Source organism: Gobio gobio (genome assembly GCF_949357685.1).
Source record: "Gobio gobio genome assembly, chromosome: 10".
NCBI lineage: Eukaryota > Metazoa > Chordata > Actinopteri > Cypriniformes > Gobionidae > Gobio > Gobio gobio.
The window spans coordinates 54,053,328-54,075,428 of record NC_137116.1 but is presented as its reverse complement, the minus strand read 5'-3'; the positions used below and the strand labels follow the sequence as shown (position 1 = coordinate 54,075,428).

The 22,101-nt window shown below is 38.4% G+C and overlaps 1 protein-coding gene across 2 annotated transcripts in view; it reads right to left on the bottom strand.

Annotated features, from left to right (window-relative positions):
- hdac6 (histone deacetylase 6) overlaps positions 1-22,101 on the bottom strand; it is a 66,963-nt gene that overhangs the window by 19,749 nt on the left and 25,113 nt on the right. For both annotated transcript variants that reach the window (XR_013817372.1, XM_079828017.1), the window contains exons 8-25: positions 21,269-21,366; positions 21,077-21,181; positions 20,407-20,475; positions 17,388-17,514; positions 16,145-16,210; positions 15,997-16,056; positions 15,822-15,911; positions 15,636-15,742; positions 15,472-15,539; positions 13,392-13,518; positions 13,102-13,230; positions 12,774-12,942; positions 12,475-12,677; positions 8,243-8,435; positions 8,011-8,160; positions 4,354-4,528; positions 3,881-4,254; positions 3,662-3,799 (exon numbers count right to left, since the gene is read on the bottom strand). Coding sequence is in view for 1 of the 2 variants with exons in the window: in XM_079828017.1 (XP_079684143.1) it covers positions 3,662-3,799; positions 3,881-4,254; positions 4,354-4,528; positions 8,011-8,160; positions 8,243-8,435; positions 12,475-12,677; positions 12,774-12,942; positions 13,102-13,230; positions 13,392-13,518; positions 15,472-15,539; positions 15,636-15,742; positions 15,822-15,911; positions 15,997-16,056; positions 16,145-16,210; positions 17,388-17,514; positions 20,407-20,475; positions 21,077-21,181; positions 21,269-21,366 (2,448 nt within the window). In the remaining variant the exon portion in view is untranslated. The remainder of the gene's footprint in view (positions 1-3,661; positions 3,800-3,880; positions 4,255-4,353; positions 4,529-8,010; positions 8,161-8,242; positions 8,436-12,474; positions 12,678-12,773; positions 12,943-13,101; positions 13,231-13,391; positions 13,519-15,471; positions 15,540-15,635; positions 15,743-15,821; positions 15,912-15,996; positions 16,057-16,144; positions 16,211-17,387; positions 17,515-20,406; positions 20,476-21,076; positions 21,182-21,268; positions 21,367-22,101) is intronic.

The window sequence follows — 22,101 nt, the reverse complement described above, 5'->3', positions numbered from 1 at the left end:
AATAATTTCCACTTGCATGCTTGTTTGTTTGTTTTCCTCCTCTCTCTCTCTCTCTCTCTCTCTCTCTCTCTCTCTCTCTCTCTCTCTCTCTCTCTCTCTCTCTCTCTCTCTCTCTCTCTCTCTCTCTCTCTCTCTCTCTCTCTCTCTCTCTCTCTCTCTCTCTCTCTCTCTCTCTCTCTCTCTCTCTCTCTCTCTCTCTCTCCTCTCTCTCTCTCTCTCTCTCTCTCTCTCTGACTGCGCTACACTGAAGTTGGCAGTTGATAAATGCAAGTTAATTCTTCAGCTTAATCTTTGTGTGCTTCAAGTTCAATCTTTGTGTGCTAAAAAGGCACATAAGTTCCTGTAGAGATAGCAATACATATTCTCCTTTTTTTGCCAAATAAATGAAAAGCATGTCATAATGTCTTCTGTATCAAAATCTCCCCTAGCTTTCCTCAGAGATGGTCCCAATAATGTGCTTAAAGTCAAGTCAAATTCAGTTTGTGCTGTGCATTTACTGAATGAGCACTGTGCCACTGTACGTGCTTTGTCCGAACTGCTTGCATTTTAATTTATATGCTTAAATTTAACCCTGTTCTTATTTTTATTTTTAATTATACTCTTTATTTTTATCTTTCAATGTTTTCTTTATTTTTTATTTCTTTTAATTCCTATTATAACTGTAATATTTTTATTTCATTTCTGTGTAAAGCACTTTGAATTGCCACTGTGTATGAAATGTGCTATACAAATAAACTTGCCTTGCCTTGCCTTGTGCATGATTACATGATATAACAATTTTTTTAATACTGTATCCTAAATTGTGGATAATTAAGCTAAATATCATATACTGAAGAACATTTCTGGAGTGTTAACGATTAAAAGAAAAAACAACAACAACCGAAAGCCGTGAGCCTAAAAACCGTGATACGAACCTTGGGTTTTGTGAACCGTGGCACCCCAAATATGCACCTAAAACACAATAATCCGTTGCAGTTTTCATCCATTTTATTTATTGTTTTTGGTATTTATTCAAGTTAATTTTTTGTTAACAGACTGGGAGTCCATTGCTTTTGGTTGTTTTGTTAATTTATTGTGGATATTTAAAATGTTTTCCATTTTTTTCTGTGTTAAATAGTCTTTAGAAATAAAAGTTTATTGATCTTTGAAAAGGTGTACCTGCATTATTATGCCATTATCATTATTTTAGATGAAAATGGTCTCAGAACGACAATATTATCGTTTATCGCAATAATTTCTTGGCCAATTTATCGTCCAGCTAAATTTGTTATCGTTACAGGCCTACCGCCTCTACTTCTCGTCATGTGGATGTTTTTAACTACAAGACGAAGAAGTTTGTTTCAAAGGAGGCTGATAGCAGCAAAACAAAATACTGCTAAAAACAAAGCACAGATGGCGACATCACTTGATTTGCTCGACGGCGCACAAGGGTAAACTAATCTTGTATTTAGCAATGTGTTTAGGGTCTCATTCGCCATATCACTGTCACAAAAGCATATAATGGTAGTGATGCTAGTGATGATTCTCTCTGAACAATCAGTGATCTGCAGTGTTTACGCGTCACTTTTTAGTATCAGTACGGGACACTTGGAACCTCAACCGAGGTGGTACTATTTAAAGGGTAACTTCAGTGATTTAGCATTAGGCTTTGTATCAGTACAAACCCGGTAGTATATTCAAATTATGGTACTTCCCCCCCTCATATCCCCCTGAGATGAGAGAATTAAGCATTTTATTTCTGGAAAAATTCCTCCGATGACGCAAATATCGTCATTTTGCGTCATCTGAGGATTTTTTGGCCAGAGGCTAAGGACTACAGCCACTAGATGGCGCTGTTCCGCATGTTATCAACCGCCCATAGGGGAGAGATCTCACGCACAGAATGTAAGACACAGACGGCCACACGGACAATCATAACGGAGCGGTGCAGAGCAAAGTGAGTGTTTCAACTTTTCAATGAATTCCTGGTATAGTTTAGCTTCCATATGCGATCTGAAAATGTGCCAGACTGGCGCTTAACTTTACCTCAGCTCTTCGTGATGAATGAAATCTGACTCCTGCTGCGTCTGTGACCTGACTTTCGTTCGGCTCACTCACACTATATTGAAAAGACACGTTCAGTTTTTAATTGTAGTGTTTATTCTCTAACTGAACGAAATGATTGTATTACTATGAAGATAAAAACGACGGTGTACGGAGTGGCCTCATAGGGCAGCGAAGCAAGTGCATTCTGGGAGTTGTTGTCTTTCATCCACATGAGTCAAAAATACATTTTCTGTCTTTTCTAAGTCTAGAAGGCACCAAATTCAAAAATTATTTCACATTTCTACTACATAAATGACCCAGTTTAAATACAAAGCTTAATGCTAAACCACTGAAGTAACCCTTTAAGTAGGGTTGGGTATCGTTTGGGTTTTTTTCGATTCCGGTGCCAAACCGATACTTTTAAAACGGTTCCGGTGCCTAAACGGTGCCTGAACCGATACTTTTTTTTTTTTAAAAGGCCACAAAACGAGGTGGATGACATTAAATGGCTTTTTATTTATTTATTTTTTATTTAAATTGAACCATTTATTAAAAGTTTAATGTATACTTAAATGTATGAATATAAATAAATACAAAACACAATTTACTTATTTACAAATTATAATTGACTTATTTACAAATTCACAGTAAAACCTAAGCCACCTAACCCAACTACAACAAGCCTAATATAACTCTTAATTACAATAATAACAGCAGTCGTCTGTATTCTTGCTCTGCTACTAACCAGCTTCGAGCTTCAGCTCTTTTTTGAAATATGATCATATTCTCTGGCTAAATATTTTAGAACGCATCGTCTTAATGTTTCCATGGCGACGCGTCATGTTTCTCACATGAGACAGCAGCCGCAATAGCGCTGACAGCTCAGCTGTATCGGGTTTATTTCGTTTTTTCTTTTTATTCAAAATATTCACAAACTTCTTAACTGTGTCACGAACTATCTGATGTTCAAATGTGTGAGTGAATGTGTGTTAGTTGATCTATAAAGCGCAATGGGCGGCGCCATTTTAGTTTGCGCCTCAGAATCGGATCTGTCGGATTTAACTTACAACACTTGAGAGCATTCTCGTCTCACGTAATACATGAAAGTAAGTGACCAGTGAACTGGAAGAAGAACAGAGTAAACGCTATAGTTACTATATAATGTGCATGTATCTGATGTGAATAAAACATGTAACGTTAGTCAAATTATAATCGTCTGAAAGGATTGTCATAGCCGCTTTCATAGACATCAGGGTGTGTTTTTTGCTAGTAGCCTACTTATGAGCATTTAAATGTCTGAAACCTGGAATAAACATGATGTCGTTGAAAACACTGAATAGTTGTCATGAGTTGTGATGTGACCAGCGCTGAGCGTCTGTCTCTGGCTCAGCCAAAGCGCGAAAGCACGTTTGAATTTTGGCACCGAAATGAGGAACCGAAATCTGCGTTCTTATTCGGTCCGGTACATACCGGTTATATAAGTACCGGTGCCATATTGGAACCGGATTTCGGTACCCAACCCTACCTTTAAGCGAATCGTACCAAACCGCACCATGCAGTGGAAAAGCGCCACACAATCTTCTCTGCTCTGAGCTTCTCTATTTCTGTAATGTTTTGAATGGCTTGAACACATTACCAAATCCGTGGGCTGGGCTCCGAAGACCTCTATGACTGCCTTCACAGTGCCACCACAAGCAGCCTCCAGACCACAGCTCTCCTGGTCATGCATGGCAGCTGAATTTCCAGTGACCACAGACACTGGGATCGACTGGTCCTGTTAAACAGAGCATGTTTAATGACTGAATACATTACGAGTCACCAAAACACACTGCTAATGACATTTGAGATTGCCTACAGGTGTCTCTGCTTTTACAGCCGTAACCTCTGCATGTGTGCCGTCTCCATCTCTGGCTTTCTCTGATGTGGGTTTTAGGGGTGAATCCGACTCCTGGCCTGCCGAATTCCTCTGTGGGTTGGGTTTTACCTTCCGCCTGGCTCCTCCGATTGCAACTGAGGCTGGGCTGGTGTTTGATGAGGTACTTGTGTTGAGATTGAGAGAAAGCAGATCCTCAGTGAGCTCATCAAGGCCGGACTGCTCAAGATGCTGCGGTTTCTGTCCAGGACTCTGAGCAGGGGTGGACTGGCGAGACGATTTCTTGCCCTTGCCTGCCGACGCCCGCTTGCCTTTCGGTTTAGGAGAGGGCAAAGACAAACGAAGTGACTCTGGAACTGATATAAACAAACAAACAAAAGCATTTTCTTTCAATTTTTCAATTCTTCAGCTATGAAATTGATATGAAGTACACTTTGTGTCAGTCTCAGACTCACTCTGTATTCTCAGCGAGCTCCAGAAGGGGGCGTGGGCACGCAGGACATTATTAATGGTGACAGCAGCGCTGGTCTTGGGAGGGGGGAGATGGTCTAGTGGTGGAGGAGAGTCTCCCAGCAACATACTGGTGCACATGGACATGGACTCCGAGATGGAGGTGAGGTTATATCCTCCCTATGGTGAAAAGGGAGATCATTAACCAGTGTGTACATACGCTACTGTTCAAGTTTGGAGTCAACTTTTTCATGTTTTAGTATGAAGTTTTTATTTTGCACCAAGGCTGCATTTATTTGATCAAAAATGCAGTAAAAACTGTAATATTGTGAAATATTATTACAATGTAAAATACGTTTTTATGTCTTTTAAAATGCAATTTATTCCTGTGATGCAAATCCCCACCACAAAAAAAGTCTTATTAGCATTTTAATAAATATTAAGACAAGTAAACAGTCAGTAAGAACAAATTACAAGCAATAGCACAAATAAATAGAACCAGGGCAGGACTGAGGGGTTGAGTTTATGTTGGTCTCTTCCTACGCTACTAATGATCATTATAGAGTAGCAAAAAATACACAAACATTTAAATATCCTTTGAGGTTCCTAGAAAAGTTAATATGCAACATGCCTAGGTATAATACAATAAAATACAGGATGTGTCTCTCAGTCAACAGAAGATCAAAACCCTGAAATATCACAATAATGCCAGAGATGAATATTATTTTTAAATGTATTGTCATATCGGTGTCCTTTTATTATGATTGAATGAATTGATTTAAGAATCTGACATAAGGCAACACTGTATGTCTATTACCAATCAAAAATCCATCAATGTATTTACACTTAATGCAACTCAGATGCGACATTAATGGATTTGCACTGCAGTTGCATAATCAGTGTTGGTGTAATGCATTATTAACTAATTAATTACTTTAATTTCAAAGTAAAGTAAGGAATTACTCTTAATTTCTTTGTAATTTACAGCTACTTCTGATGTGATTCAAATACTGTAGACTATAACAATTCTATATAAAACAATATGGATTTAACATCAAAATTGTACATATTATGTTAAACTGTGATGTAACCTCTCTTTAAATATTTTGGTCAGTTCAAGAATAATTTAATGCAATTTTATATTATTTATTTGAAGTAATTAAAAGAGCAGTTTTATGTCTACTTTTGTTCAACTGGTCAAGATTAATATGGGATTTGGAAGGTAATTGGTAATAATAAGCAATGGAATAGTTTTTTAGAAAGAGAATAATTGGTAACTTAATCTAATTACACTGTTGAAGATGTAATTAGTAGCTAATAATTAATTAAATATATTCAATTTTTAAATATGAAACTAAAACCGCCAGTAGGTTAGCTACTGTATTAAGGAGTGAGTTGAATTCAACTGATTCGTTCAAAGTGCTCATTAATGTAACTCAGCAAACGACTGTATTAATGAATGGGTAGCTTAAATAAATAATTGACTCTGATTCGTTCAAATACGCTGATTATTTGAGGAATAAAACACAGTGTTGCTCCGAGACGCAGCGGTTGTGCTGTTTGTTCTGTTTTCTTTGATAAAGCACAAACACAATGTGTCTATGGAAGTGAGCTACTCAGTTAATTATTTTTTTCTTTTGTCACAGTGCAGATGAAGACAGCACTGTTGCTTATGTGATAACCATTCAGATCGCATAGTTTAGTGGAAAAATGACAGAAATACAGAAAGCGAGTCTTTTTGCGAAATGATTTAAAATCGTTTGAACGCTTAAGCTGAAAAAAGACTTCTAGTTTCTAAATAACAAGCAGATTTTTTCATGGCAAGCAACCGAAAACCATAATCTCTCTCAAAATCTGGAGCTGAACTATTGAAATCGGTTATTTGGCGTGGGTCCAGGGTGGGCCAAGCTTCTGATTGGGCAGAAATGAAGGGCTCTACTCCAATCTTCAGTGTCACATGATCCTTGTCACAGTGTTGTGGTGACGGTTCATGTTCATGTTTCATGTACTTAGTTGATCATGGGCCTGTACCATGATAGTAGTTTAACAAACTCAGGGTTACAGGATTAGTTTCGGGTTGACAAAACCAAACCAATCTATTCAGGCTTTGTTGGTCCCATGATGCTGATCATCAGCTTTCTCTGTCAACTCAGGCTTTGATCCTGAGTTTAGGAGTTTAGCTGTGACATCAGCAGTGAACAGCCAATCACAGGCTGTGGATCAGTAAAACTGATATTCATTTCTCTCTTCTGCAGAATATTACATGATTGAAGAATATAAACAAATTTACTCCGAAAAAAAAATCAGCTGTCTATAAAAGAGGACAACTTTAAGAAAAATCTTGTACGTCAATGCAAGTAAAAGTTATGAAGTTAGTTTAGTTGATATATAGCTTTATTTATTGATTTTGAAGCTTATTTGTATGACCTTTATATAGGCTATTTATTATTCATTTTAACTAAGTGCCTTATTAACTAAAATGATACATGTGTAATTGATTAAGGGTATAATAATTACATAAATGATTTCTAACTCATTCAAAATTATCATTATTATAAATAAGCATTGTTAAAAGACAGACGCTTTAGTCTTTAAAAACCATTTGCTATGTAGTGACCTTTAATTTGGAGTAGAAACAGGGGGAGTGACTTTATTGCATCAGAGGCGTGTCACTTTGCTCACAGCTGATTGGTCCAATTTCAGTTTGAGATCTATTATCCAGAACATAACCTGCCCTGGAGCAGGTTAGCCGTGGAGAGTGAGTTACTTTGGAGATGAACACTGATAAAAGCCAAACCACTTTAATGGTACCTAAAACCCAGGATTAGCACAAACTAAGCTTAAACATATCTGGCTAGCCAGCTAAACCGGCTTCATGGTATAGGCCCCATGTCCACTGTTATGTTTATCAGTTTGTCATGCACTTCTTGGTCTTGTCATGTGACTCCCATGCCTTCATGTGATCTTGTGTCTTGTCATGTCATTGGTTCATTGTCTGATTATCGTTCACAGGTGTCCCTTGTCTTGTCATTAGTCCATGTGTATTTAAGCCCTCATGTTTGCCATGTGTCTTCGTCTGTTATTGAATATTGTAAACCACTGATGATGAGTTTGATGTCAAGTCTTTGTTTTCTGTTTTGCCAAGTTAAGCCTAGTCTTTGTTTTACGTTTTGTTTATTTTGAATAAATTGCACTTGAGTCCAGCAATTTGCCTCTCCAGTGGATACGTTACAATCCTTCAGAAATCATTCTATGCTGATTTTCTGCTCAAGAAACATTTATTATTATTATCAAGGGTAAAATCACGTAAGGGGTTAGTTCACCCAAAAATGAAAATTAGACTTGATGAGATGATTTGAATTAGATGATTCACTCACCCTCGCTGAATGCCGGAAGCTAGTTATTTTAGTCTATAAAGTTTTAAATATGGATATATTTTTTACACAAACGCGCCACTTCGCTTCAGAAGGCCTTTATCCACTCTGGGACCCGGTTTCAAAAAAATACCTAAAATGCCTTTGATTTCAACTAATTTTATTATATAGAAATGATGGCTACCATCAGGCACCATGTGCTCTAGATATCGACATCAGCACTGGCCACTGAAAAACTCAATAGTATAAAGTGTAAACATTGTGAATATGAGAGTGAATATAACCCACCTCCAGTATAACTAGCACTCTTCCTGCTGCCAGACCCATCAACTGATGGGTGAAGTGGGCGTAGCCCTCTGGGGTCACCTGGTACCCTCCTAATGGATCACCCCGTGCCGCATCAAACCCAGCAGACACCAGCACCAGCTCAGGGGCAAACTAGAACACAGACAACGCTATTCACGCTATAACACCAAACAACACATGCTTTGGTAATAAGGTAAAAATGAGCATATTTTACCTCTCTGGCTATTGGCATCACTAAGTGATGGAAAGCTGCCATGTATTCTGGGTCTCCCATCTTTCCTCCATTCCAGGGGATGTTGACATTGTATCCTCGGCCTTTCCCCTGCCCCACCTTATCATAGTTAGCATCCTCCGAGTTGGGGAAAAACGTCCCGTCTTCATAGCGATGCAGAGAAATGTACAGGACGCTGGAGAAAGACAAAGACATTGGTCCAATGCATATGCGACTGATCTAAACAAAATTATATTTATTTATAAATCATGACAACACAAAGAGGATCCATTGCCCTTTTATATTTACCCAGACCATTTATTTTTTTTGCCATTCCTAAATGTTCATGCCCTGGTTACATCACATTCACATTCCTGTAACTCTCTTTTCTTTGGTTTTCCTTCTAAAACTTTACATAGACTGCAGCTGGTTCAGATTTCAGCAGCCTCTGCCATAGAGCACATTTCTCCAGTTCTTCACCATTAATCTTCCAGTTAAACATCGAATTGATATCAATATCCTGCTTCTTACTTACAAGGCTCTTAATAATTTAGCTCCTCCATATCTCCTTCATATCTCTGCCACTGTGTATGAAATGTGCTATACTAATAAACTTGCCTTGCCTTGCCTTGCCTTGCCTTGCCTTGCCTTGCCTCTCTGATCTTCTTCAAATCTATATTCCTGCGCGTAACCTCAGATCCTCTTCATCAATCTTTTTAGTCCAACCGTGTATTCGTCTGAGAAGTGTGAGGTCCAGGGCTTTTAGTTATGCTGCCCTTCCTCAAGACATCTGTAACAGCGACAGCCTTCACACTTTTAAAACTCATTTAAATAGGCTTCTTTATGATTGCATATATCTTATTCCTTACTGTCTTAATGTATATTATTGTTTCCTTTGTCTGTTGTTGTTATACTGATGTTTTTAGGAATATTTGTAAGGTGTGTTAGTGTCATGAAAGCCACCTATAAATAAAAAATTATTGAATGAATGAATGACACCATTATCATTGTTTTATGAATCGGTCACAATGCAATGCTACTTTGCAAACAGGCTGTTATTGAAAGATGGGGCAGCTAAACACTATATTGGACCTGGCTACAAATCCAACTTATTTAAATGTAAAGAGGTTGGCCTATCAAACACAAGGTCATTTGCATACAGAAGTCTCAAAGGCTACGTTCACACTGTCAGTCCAAATCTAATTATTTGTGTATCTGATTGAAATCTGATCTACAATTATTGAAGTCCACATTGTGTATCTTGTGGGGTTACACATTTATACATTGTTATATCTAGGTTCAAATGTAATAGAATATTACTGAAAACATTATCTATATTTGTGTTTTACATTTTGAAGTAAACTTGAGGAAATTTCTAAGGAGATTACGTCAGGCTGTGTAAGTGGTTGAGACATTAAGTCTTTTGTCTCTATGCACTTCCTGACTATTTACCATAACAAGTTTAGAGCAATACTGCCTGAGTGATTGGATTAGCATCTATGCATTTGAATGACACTGTTATGCTGATTGAATCTGGACGAGAGACACAGTTATGTAGGGTGTGTCCTTTTTACCTATACAACATTTGCATTGTATTGTTTAGAGTGTCTCCTCCTCTGCTGTATAACCCCTCCCCCTGAAATGTAGATAAATTGCATTATTTTGTACTGTTAAATCAGACTGTTTTCGGACGACCTGCAGCACAGAGAGTTCTCATTAAAAGAATCACTTCTGTCTACTTCAAGAAACAACAGAAGTTCACAACAATCTTAACTGTTCAGATCTGATTTTCGTGTCCATGCCGCTCTTTCGTTTTCCTGAATATCTGCATTGGTTTCTATCGTTGCGTTGGTGGGTATACACCATAAACAACAACTGTATGGAGGGGTTTGCAATACAGAGGTTGTCTTATTTACAACATGACAATGTGTAGCCGGCGTGCTGGACTACTGCATCTTCTGAGGCAGCGGCAGAAACATAGGAGGCTGGTATGAGTGGCTTTATTCTGTGCCGTCGTCTCCGCCTGACTCAAAACACGTCTCCATTATACTGTCATTTTCTGCTCGTCTGGCACTTTGCTTGTTTCCTATAACAACGTCTGACGTTTGCGTTTTATGTGCCGTGAGAAAGTCACATAAACCACACAAAATCCAATCAGAGCAGTCAGGCTGAAACGGATTTCCAGAAATGGGATTTCAAACAACATCCGAATGTAGCTTGAAACGGATTTCATGTGATTTTTGGCCATTCACACTTGCTAAATCTGATTTCAATCGGATATGCACAAAAATCGGATTTGGACTGACAGTATGAACGTAGCCATAAGCCCTATTATATTATATATGCCATCTCAGTGATAAACTCGTGCATTGGGATGAGATTTATTCACGGTGGAGGAGAGTTTTGTGATCCTGCGCTCCTGGGAACCTGCTCATGTGCTCAATAACATGATTGACTGATGTAAATAACATGTCATATGCTTGGCATAATAAGAATAAATACCTATTTAATTAAATAAAAGGAAAATAATATCCCAATTATCATTTAATTATTTAAAAATCTGTTTAAAAATAGGAAGATAAAGACACACATTATAGTTCAATTGTTTTTCTGTATTTTATCTCAAAATAAAAGATGTAATTTTATTCCACATGGAAATGAGCGGGAATAAGTGAACACAGCCTCTTGTTTACATGAGGTGATCCAGTGGTGTAGTCTACGTGATATGCAGGTATACGCCGTATAACCACTAGGAAAGGCCAAGGATTTCCGTATACCCACTTAAAAAAGCGTGAGGATACGTAACAACATCGTTTTGTGACAGAACTTTCATTCATAAATTCACCCGTCTGTGTTGCGATTGCGAACTTAGACTGTGGTTGCGATTGCGAATCTCTAACGTTTTTGGACCATCGGGGCTTCCATGGCCTGTGACCTGGATCAACGTCACCTACCAAGGAAAAGCACATTGAAAATTGACAGCTGATAAAACCTGTGCTCCAGGTACCATATTCATATAACATTTAAGACTAAATGCAGCTCTTTAACACAAAGATAATATTTTGAAAAATGTTGGTAATCAGACAGTTGGCAGCACCCATTGACTTCCACAGTAGGAAAAAATATAGACTATGAAAGTCAATGGGTGCTGCCAACTGTCTGATTACCAACATTTTTCAAAATATTATCTTTTGTGTTAAACAGAAAAAAGAAACTCATACAGTTTTGGAACAACTTGAGGGTGAGGAAATTATAACACAATTTTCATTTTTGGGTGAACTGTACCTTTAAGAATGATGATACTATATGAATATGGTACCTGGAGCACAGGTTTTATCAGCTGACTGTCTTTTGTTGCTTTATAATAAATTGGAATGTTGATAACATATAAGCAGTCTTTAATAATGCTCTCAATTACATGTAGATGCATACTTTATGCATTAGTGAGTGTGGTGGTGCCTATGGGGTGTCGCTCTGGGATGGGTGCGTATGAGGCTGGGAGGGGAAAAAAAAATCATAGTATACTCACTACAAAAAACTAGACTACACCACTGAGGTGATCATAATGCTGTGGTTATTAACAGATATAATCACTGCCGTAATAACGGCCCGTTTCAAATGTTCACGTGCTTTTATTATTTTAATTTTTTGAGCGGTGATGAAATATATTGCTCTTGTAAATACTCGCCAGCATTTCAGTAATAAAAGTCTAGATCTTTAAAATGCATCCAAATTAACCGTACGGTGGTCTGCAGGGGTCAAAAAAGGATATAAACAGTGAATTTTGAAGAGATATATTCTTGAAAATGGATTCAGATGGCAATTAAATCACCACACGACCTTGGTGTTTGTCTAAAAACAGTAGGTCATTCGGCCGGGGATTTTTACACAAGTGGTGAGAGAAAAACACTGACATTCTGGATTCAGACGGCAATAAAATCACTGACTTGCCCCTGTCAATGATGAAAATACCCCACGACCCCACGAGAAACAATTACAGTCCGATTAGGGCTACAGTAACATTAGCAAAAATAGCCTGTTTCATTCTAAGGGTCAGTGTCAAAAATTCTCATGCAAACTAAAATACTACTTTATTGGTGAAAGGAACATTTTAAATTATAAATGGACCTCTAATGGACACCTGACTTAGGAACACAGACCAGTGTTGCTTTAGTATGCTTTAGTACTATATATACACTATATGAGATTATGGTTAACTGTGGGATTGGACAAACCTGTCATCCACCTCAAACATGTGCTGTGTGCCGTTTCCGTGATGAACATCCCAATCGAGGATGAGGACGCGCAGGGATTTGTGCGTGATGCTCTGGGCATAGCGTGCGGCCAAAGCGGCTGTATTAAAGAAACAGAAACCACAAGCTTTGTCTTTCTCTGCATGATGACCGGGAGGACGGACTATGGCCACAGCGTTTCTCACCTACAGGACCAAAACAAACCATTGAGGTCACCTGGGAACAAATTCAAGCAGTAATATGATCGTATACTGAGACATGTAAAAGACAAAAAGAGAGACCTGGCCTGTGAGTATGGCCTGTACGGAGTTAAAGCATGACCCAGCGGCCATCAGGGCACAGGTGTAGCTCTCATTATTGATGAAGATGGAGTTGTAATCGTTCCCCAGTCGGTTCAGATCTCTGGGTTTCATGTGCTCCGTACTCTTAATAGTGCTTATGTGCTTAGAACTTGCACAAGAGAGATAAACAGACAGCAATTAAATCAAATGCAATGTTGCATTCGTTTTACTAATCAAACGAGCATTGAAAAGAGAACAAATATCACGCAAATGAAATACAGATTTGCATGTCATACATTATTTATTTACTCATCTGAATGCATTTCACCTGTGACAGAGGGCCAACTCTTCCTCTGTTGCCAGGCGAGCTGGTATCCGATGGCAACGGGACAGCAGGCCCAACTCCTCATGTCGGGAAAAGATCCGTGAAATTCTCTGAGGGAGCTCTGGGTGATGACTGTAGGAATCAATACATCCTCATCTTATGTATTATGCACAACCAAATAACCAAAACACACACAAATGAGACCATTGTCACTTTTCAGCTCTCACTGGGTTATTGTGGTGTTTATGTTATGTAATATGTATTGTGTTTATGTAAGGAGGAGTCACTCTCACCCATCCCACATGTTGTGATGAAGCATCATTCTCTGGTCATAAACTAGCCCAGTGATTGGAGAGGAAACCTTCACTTCTGCACATACTGGAGCGGGCAGGGGACAGACATCGGACAAAGGACCCCCCTCTAAAGGTCAAACACACATTTAAGAGCCAAGAAAACATACAAATCTTTCACTGAGGTGCCAACTGTACCAAATAATTGGCCGTTTGAATGCTTGAGCACATATGATTGTGTTTATTGGTTTGCAGCTAAGCGCTTTCTTTTTATCTGAAGATGACAGGATAATATAGTTTCCCAATGAAATCTCAATGACCAATGAATTACCATGCGGTTTGCTATCATTTATATATAAATATTAGGGATGCACCGATAGGATTTTTTGGGGCCGATACCGATTTTAACAAACAATTATTGGCCGATTCCGATACCGATATTTGTCACTAGCCTTCTTATTTCTGCTCTGGCTGTGTGTTCACGGTGTGTGTGTTCACTTCTGTGTGTGTTCACTTCTGTGTGTGTGCACTTGGATGGGTTAAATGCAGAGCACAAATTCCAAGTATTGGGTCATCATACGTCACTTCACTTATTTGAAATTTTGTCAATCAAATATAGTGTTTTGATCATGTTTTAATTCAGCAAAGTAAATAAAACAACAACATACATTAACTTATAGCCTACTAGCTAGTTTATTACTGCATTATCAAATCATTTCTAATGAACATAGACTGGATCCATTTAACATTCAGCAGGCCAATATAAATACAACAGAACAAGACACATATGAAATAAACAGTGCTTTTTAAGTAGGTTCAATGTTAAATAACACTGCGTATTCTTCACTGTATAAATTCAATACATATATTATTATTACAATGAGACGTAGCTCTTCTTTACAACATTAATCCTGTCACAGTTACTTTGTTAAACTCAACTTTTATTTTGACGGGTTGCCGGGAAGTTCCTGTGTGTGTGTTTATGATATGACGATAGATTTTATCAAATGAAACGGTAAAATATTCATGAAGTGACTGGAGATTTGTGTCTCATATTGAAGAGACAGAGGCTGAAAAACACTGCGAATTTCAGTGTGTGTGTGTGTGTGTGTGTGTGTGTGTGTGTATAAGGTAGAATGAAACCGCTCGTCTGCGCCATTCCCAGAGACACACAGAAACATGCAGGATTCATATTTAAAGTCTTTTTGCGGCTTAATATTTCACAGACACTAGACTAGTATAAATGGCGATTTGATTTAAGTGACTGACCTACGTTTTATTTATTCATCAAAACTTTGAAAAATTCTGTGACATTCCACGTAATGCAGTAAATTATGTGTTTATGACTGGATTTCGTCCACATTGTGTTAATGAATCCTTATGATAGTTATTTAGTCAAGATTAGCGAGCGATTTTTTTGTTTGTTGGTCTTTTGTTGTTTGATTAACATTAAAACACAGACAGCAGTGCAGCAGGAATATTATATTATAATCTTGGATTATGCAGCAGACATTACAGTTAATTAATAAACCATTGGTTAGTTAAATCTGCCTTTTTCATGCTATAGCCAATATGCTGATGGTTGTAAACTGATCAAAAATAAGTCGATAAATATCGGCTGCCGATACATCCCTAAAATATAAACAGTCAAACCAAAATTTATTCAGACACCTTCAACATTTTCTCAAATTATCAAATTTTTTCGCTTTAGTTTAGAAAATGGTAATAAAACATGACAAGAACTCAGAGTTAAACTGTGTCAGAACAAATTCATCTTGATTATGTCAGATAACTTTGATAGAAAGGGATGTAATGGATTACAATTAAACCAATCAGCTGTTCAATTTAACTACACAATTAGATAATACCAATTTAGGTCGACCAATGACCAAGCAATGCTTCATTGTGTTCAGTCTGTGGTGTCAAAGGTTGCATTAGCAATTAAAGACAAAAAACTTCCGCGAAACATGCTCAGCTCAAAGTGTCTGAATCATTTCGGTCCCAAATTTTTACTGGTAGTCACTGTATGAAGATGATTTATTTATGATTTATTTATTTGTAAATAATAATTCTTGGTTCTTACCAAAAGTCTGAAGACTCTTCCAAAATGGATACAAGGCAGAGATGGTCTTTGAGATGGACTTCAGGGCACTGCAATAAAAACCACCATTAAACCCCACGGAAAATAGGGAGTAAGAGACAGAAATGTAAGAGAATGTAGGCAGATGTGTTCCTCAGTTCACTCACCTCTCACACGGAGCACCAGGAGAGGTCAGGTGAGGGCAAGGGTCACCCAGCAATGACCTCACACTAGCGCAAACACCCTCTGCTGTGGACTGGAGGCTATACCCACCCTAACAGATGAAATACTGTGTGTGAGATGTTAACCACAATAAAGAAGTTTTTTTCTCTTATGGCATAATAAGATCATACCTCCAGAGCTAGCACGAGTCGGCCCTGTGCTACACCTTTCAGCATATGGGTCAGAATGGAGAAACATTGTGGACTCACTCTCATCTCACCCTAAACACGCAAAACATTTGAAATATTTAACAATGGAATGAGTTTTGGAAAATAGTATTAATTGGATTGAAGCTGTGCATCCCACCTTTGGGTCACCGATCACAGAGTCAAAGCCGGCCGCTACTAACACCAGTTGAGGCTGAAACTGTGCAGGACATACACAAGAGATCACTCATTAATAGACGATAAAACATTTAAATCAGATGTGCAGGTGACCGATATGAAAGCTGTACCTCGTACGCCACAGGCAGAAGGAGCTGCTGGAAAGCTGTGATGTAATCCCCATCCTCCATCCCTACCTGGAGTTAAATAAAGATCAGCACCAGCCTACACAGAACATATCCTATCACACTTTTTTATTTTATAGTCCACTATAATGTTAGTCAAGGTGGTAACTTAGTTTCAAAGCTCTGAAATTTAACACGTCTATTAGTACTTCTACAGGATAGTTCACCCAAAAATTAAAATTAGCCCATGATTTCCTCGCCCTCAAGTCATCCTAGGTGTGTATGACATTCTTCTTTCAGACGAACACAATCAGAGTTATATCCTGGCTCTTCCAAGCTTTATAATGGCAGTGAATGGTTGTGTCATTTTTGAAGTCCATAAAAGTGCATCTATCCATCATATAACTGCTCCACACGGCTCCAGGGGTTAATAAAGGCCTTCTGAAGCGAATCGATGCGTTTGTGTAAGAAAAAAAATCCATATTTTAAACTTAATAAAGTAAATTATCTAGCTTCCGGCCGATCGCCTTCCGTATTCAACTTACGGAAAAAGTTTAAAATGCTACCACTGACCGCCGGAAGCTAGTTATTTTAGTCTATAAAGTTTTAAATATGGATATTTTTTTTACACAAACGCTTCAGAAGGCCTTTATTAACCCCCAGAGCCCCATAAAAGATGCACTTTTATGGACTTCAAAAACCACACAACCGTTCACTGGCATTATAAAGCTTGGAAGAGCCATGGGTAACACTTTACAATAAGGTTGTATTAGTTAACATTAGTTTATGCATTACTTAACATGAACTAACCATGAACAACACCTCTGTTCAGCATTAATTAATCTTTGTAAACATTAGTTCATAAAAATCCAGCTGATCATGGTTTGTTCATGTTAGTTCACAGTGCATTAACTAATGTTAGCAAGATTTGAATAATGTATTAGTAAATGTTGAAATTAACATTAACAAAGATAAATAAATGGTTTATAAGTGTAGTTCATTATTAGTTCATGTTAACTAATGTAGTTAACTAATGTTAACTAATGAACCTTATTGTAAAGTGTTACCGAGCCATGACATGTTTAATATAACTCTGATTGTGTTCGTCTGAAAGAAGAATGTCATACACACCTAGGATGACTTGAGGGAGAGGAAATCATGGGATAATTTTCATTTTTGGGTGAACTATCCCTTTAACCTCTCGAAGTCACATAAACATTGAAAAGCGGAGTAAATTAGCGTGGTGTACCTTGTTCCAGGGCAGGTTGATATTGAAGCCCTGTCCTGCTCCTGAACCCACCGAGCTGCTGTCAGACTCCTTGAGATGTGGCCAGAACGAGCCATCTTCATATCTGTGCACTGAGAAATACAGCACACTGCCACACAGGACAGAGATGAGGTGCCAGACGTTAGTGGCGTCCCAAATGTCACACTACTATGCACCATGCACATCCATTTTATCAGGTTTTGTCTTTCACTGTCGGAGTCTGATAGCACCTCCTCGACGTAATTAAAGGTGCAATATGTACGATTTTTGCAGTAAAATATCCAAAAACCACAAGGCCAGTGTTATATATTTTGTTTAGTTGAGTACTTACAATATCCCAAATGTGTCCAATTATTTGTAAATTGTGAGAAAATTGCTATTTTAACCGAGGAACCGGGACGTGTGAGGGCGTGGCCTGTCGATGACATCATATCTGCGTTAAGGCCTGTTCACACCGGGACGATTTTCGTGCGCGTTTATCGCCGACGTTTAACACCTCGTGACTAAACAATGTGAGTGTGAAAACCGATGCGTAAAACGCCAGGCGTAAAAGCATTATTTTTTTTAAAAACGCCTCGGGTACGTTTTTTTATTTTTAAAATAAAACTGGCGTTAAAAACTGGCCGACCAATGAGATCAGCGCTTTTGTTCACGTGCCTGGAGCTGCTGCGCTCAAGCCCAAAACGGTCTTGCCGGGCACACACTGAAAAGACGAAGAAGTAGTAAGTAGACAAAGCAGAAGATGTGCTGCCTGCCAGTTAGCAAAAAGTGTGTGAATGGTTTTGGCCATAGACATAATATATCTATGGTTTTGGCAAGCATGTAAATACTGTCTCTCTTCTTCTTCTGTGTGACAAGCATATGTCAGAAGCATAAAGTGCCACAGCTCCACCTTGTGTAGCGGGAGCGCATCTATTGAATGTGCACGTTCACTCGGCGCATCGCCAGTGAAAATTTTAGGGGAAAATAAACTAGACTTCCCATAGACTTCAATACAAAATAGCGGCACAAAACAACGTCAGTACACAGCCGGCAGGTTTGAATAACTTAAGAAATCACTCAGATTAAACATGTCAAGTAATTATATGTCCAGCCGTCCTGCCATAGAGTGTGAAAGATACATTCACACACTTCATTTGGTCAATTAAAAAAACATGTCCCTTCATTCTCCCAGCGTCAAATTGGTGTAACAACTCCACCCAGTGGCCAGAGGACATTTACTCGCACCTCATCAAGTCACCAGGTAAACCAGTGAATGATTTAACTTCGTTTTTGAATTATGAAGTACAGATGAGGCTATCGGAAGCTAAGTCAGGCCAGTTGTATGGCTGGACAGAAAAATGCACCCATTACTCTAAATATAAAGACATAATATATACATTTAAAGATGTTTACTAGCAAAAACAAAGTAAAATCATTCACTTGTTACACCAATGTGACGCTGGGAGAATGAAGGGACATGTTTTTAAAATGTGGATGTATCTTTCATGCTCTTGGCAGGACGGATGGACATATAATTACTTGACATGATTAATCTGACTTATATCTAAAAGGGGTGATGAATTGAGAAATCAACTTTCCCTTGAGCTTTTGATTTATAAGAGGTCATGGCAAATATAAGAATATCCTGTAAGTTTTAGAGCTGAAAACTTTCTTGTTAGTCAAAGAAAAGCTTTTATAGACACCAGACCCTGAAAACGATCTTGTGCTTCATCCTTACGTCATCGAGCGACGAAACTCCGCCTCTACAGAGTAATAAGCACGTGTAATTCAGTAGCCCCGCCCACCGACTCATGGAGCTGGTCGGATTGCGCTAGCCAGCAGCAATAAACATGCCGAGAATATCACGATATTGCGCTATTCCTGGTTGTGGAAGAACACAGTCGCTGCATAAGCTTCCTTCGGATCCTAATATTAGGAATGAGTATTTAGTGAATGAGTATATTATTTTTAATGAAGTTCCAGCTCACGTGGGGATTTGCAGACATATTGAGATTGAAACACAATACTGATCTATATTGGACCCAACACGAATGGTGCAGCACACTTATATGAGAAAAACATGTTTTTTTTATACGTGATAGTATTGCATTGTTACAGATTGTTTGATATGTGTACTATTGTGTATTGATTATGTGTAGGCCTACGTGTCTATACAGTCACACGAGAGACTTGTTGTAACGTTATGTGTGTGTCCGCGTGAGTGAGAGTGTGTCCGCCTGAGTGTGTGTGTGTGTGTGTGTGTGTGTGTGTCCGCGCGAGTGTGTGTGTGATTTAGTGTTTGTTTGATATTTTGCGAGTTCTTCTGACCCTAGACGATTCCTAGGTCAGACGGTAGCTGAAGCTCATTAAATATGCAAATATTATCCAATCCTAGCCGTGGGCGTTTACTTCCAAGTCTTCAGTTCGGCACGCCCATCAAATCCGAGTGTTTCTCAGAGAGCCTCAAAACCAAGGCAGAAAATAGCCTATTACTTATTCATTATGATGTTTTTGAATGTAAAAACCACATAAACGCCATAAGTTGACTTCAGACAACAGTATAAAAAAATTTAAAAAGCCAGTTCATGACCCCTTTAAGTTATTCACGCCTGCCGGCTGTGTACTGACGTTTTTTTGTGCCGCTATTTTGTACTGAAGTCCATGGGAAGTCTAGTTTATTTTCCCCTAAAAAGGGGCGGTGACGAAATTGACGGTTAAGTTCCCGGATGTGCCAGTAGTACGTATTCCACGCTCATTCACTGCGTCATCAATCTACGCCTTTGTTATTGTTTTAAAGAGGTTTGCGACCCCTAGCGACAAAAAAAAAATCCATCATTCCACACTTCGGGTCCATCGGACGGGTATGTAAAGTGAACTTTTTCTATTTGTCATTTTCAGTGTGAACACACTACTCGCACTATATTTATACAAAAAAATGTCATTGAATAGTACACTAATTGAGACGCACCTATTTATACAGAACATTTGTAATATGATGTGCTGGTGCGGACAAATGTACCTGGGATCCTCTTCAAAAAAATACTGGATTCCCTGTCCATGATGCACGTCCCAATCCACAATTAGAACTCTGTATGATTGGAAAAGCAACAATCCATGTTATAGACTCTCTAAGCATAAACTTCATTAAAGACAACATGAAAATGCATTTGAAAGACATTCACCTTCTGTCATTTCAGTGGTAAATAATCCAGAACCAGACTTGATTTTATCAATCAGAATTTGATTGGATCATTAGGTTAATCTGACTGATATTACTGGCTAATATTTGAGTACGTCAACAGAAAAATTAAGTCATTTCAGAGGTGGAGAAAGTCCTTACATTTGATGAAAGACTTTTATCACTAGATCATCAAACATGCTCTGATGAATTGCTCACAATAAGACCAGGAAAATTTATCAAGAAGTCAATTTCATAATGTCTTTAATAAATAAACCCCAGGTTTCACAGACAAGTGCCAGACTAAAATGCATGTTTGAGCTGAAAGCAACTTGCACTGACATATCTTAAAAATTTTAAGTGTATTGTTTTGTCTCAAGATGCACACCACGTAAAAGCTACTCAAATGTCCTAACTGAACTAATTCTGGCTTAATCCAAGCCCAGTCTGTGAAACCAGGCCATAAAGTGTTAATAAATATATGATGCTAAATCAAAATGCAGACTCTCACCGTTCAACGGCATGCTGTTTTTGAGCATAGCGCGCTGCTATGGCCAGATTATTAAACATACAGTAGCCGTTCATCTTATCTGCCTGAGCGTGGTGACCCGGAGGCCTGCGTGAACAGGGGAAAAAACAGTCACTTAAATAAATAACTGAATAAATAAAGATATTAGTATTGTTGAGAAGAACAGATGCAGACCTGTTGACGGAGAAGCCGTTACGCAGCTGTGATGTCATCACTTTATCCACCAGCTGGAGGACTGATCCCACCGCCAGACAGGCAGAGCTGAAAAATTCCTGGTGGAATTGAACATTTTTTATTCTTTCTTAAGTTGTGTTATAAAACAGTCACCATATTGCTTGGCAACCATAACATAATGGCTATTTGGCTGAAGAATAGTTTATCTGATTATTATCAAATCAAACTTGCAACGCCTCCGGGCAGCTATTTTGGGCATCCAAGACCAAGTCCTATCTACTTGAATGGAGAAATCCTGAAGTCTCTAAAACTGCTTTCCACACTCACATTTAAAGGGATAGTTCACCCAAAAATTAAAATTAGCCCATGATTTACTCACCCTCAAGTCATCCAGGGTGAATGACATTCTTCTTTCAGACAAATAAAATCAGAGTTATATTAAAAATGTCCTGGCTCTTCCAAGCTTTATAATGGCAGTGAATGGTTGTGTCGTTTTTAAATTCCATAAAAGTGCATCTATCCATCATATAACTGCTCCACACGGCTCCGGGGGTTAATAAAGGCCTTCTGAACGCAGTGGTGCATTTGTGTAAGAAAAATATCCATATTTAAAACTTCATAGACTAAAATATTTAGCTTCCGGTGGTCAGCGGTACACGAGTCGACTAAAAGAGTGACCCGTGATGTACAGGAGCATCTCAAGCTGTGGATAGTGCTGGACAACAAACTCAAGCCCCTCTTCTCTTATATCAAAATCCTCCGACATTTCTCTTTCAAAATTTTCATTTTAGACTCTAATTCATGACCAGTGTTTTGTTTTGCTCTATCCTGAG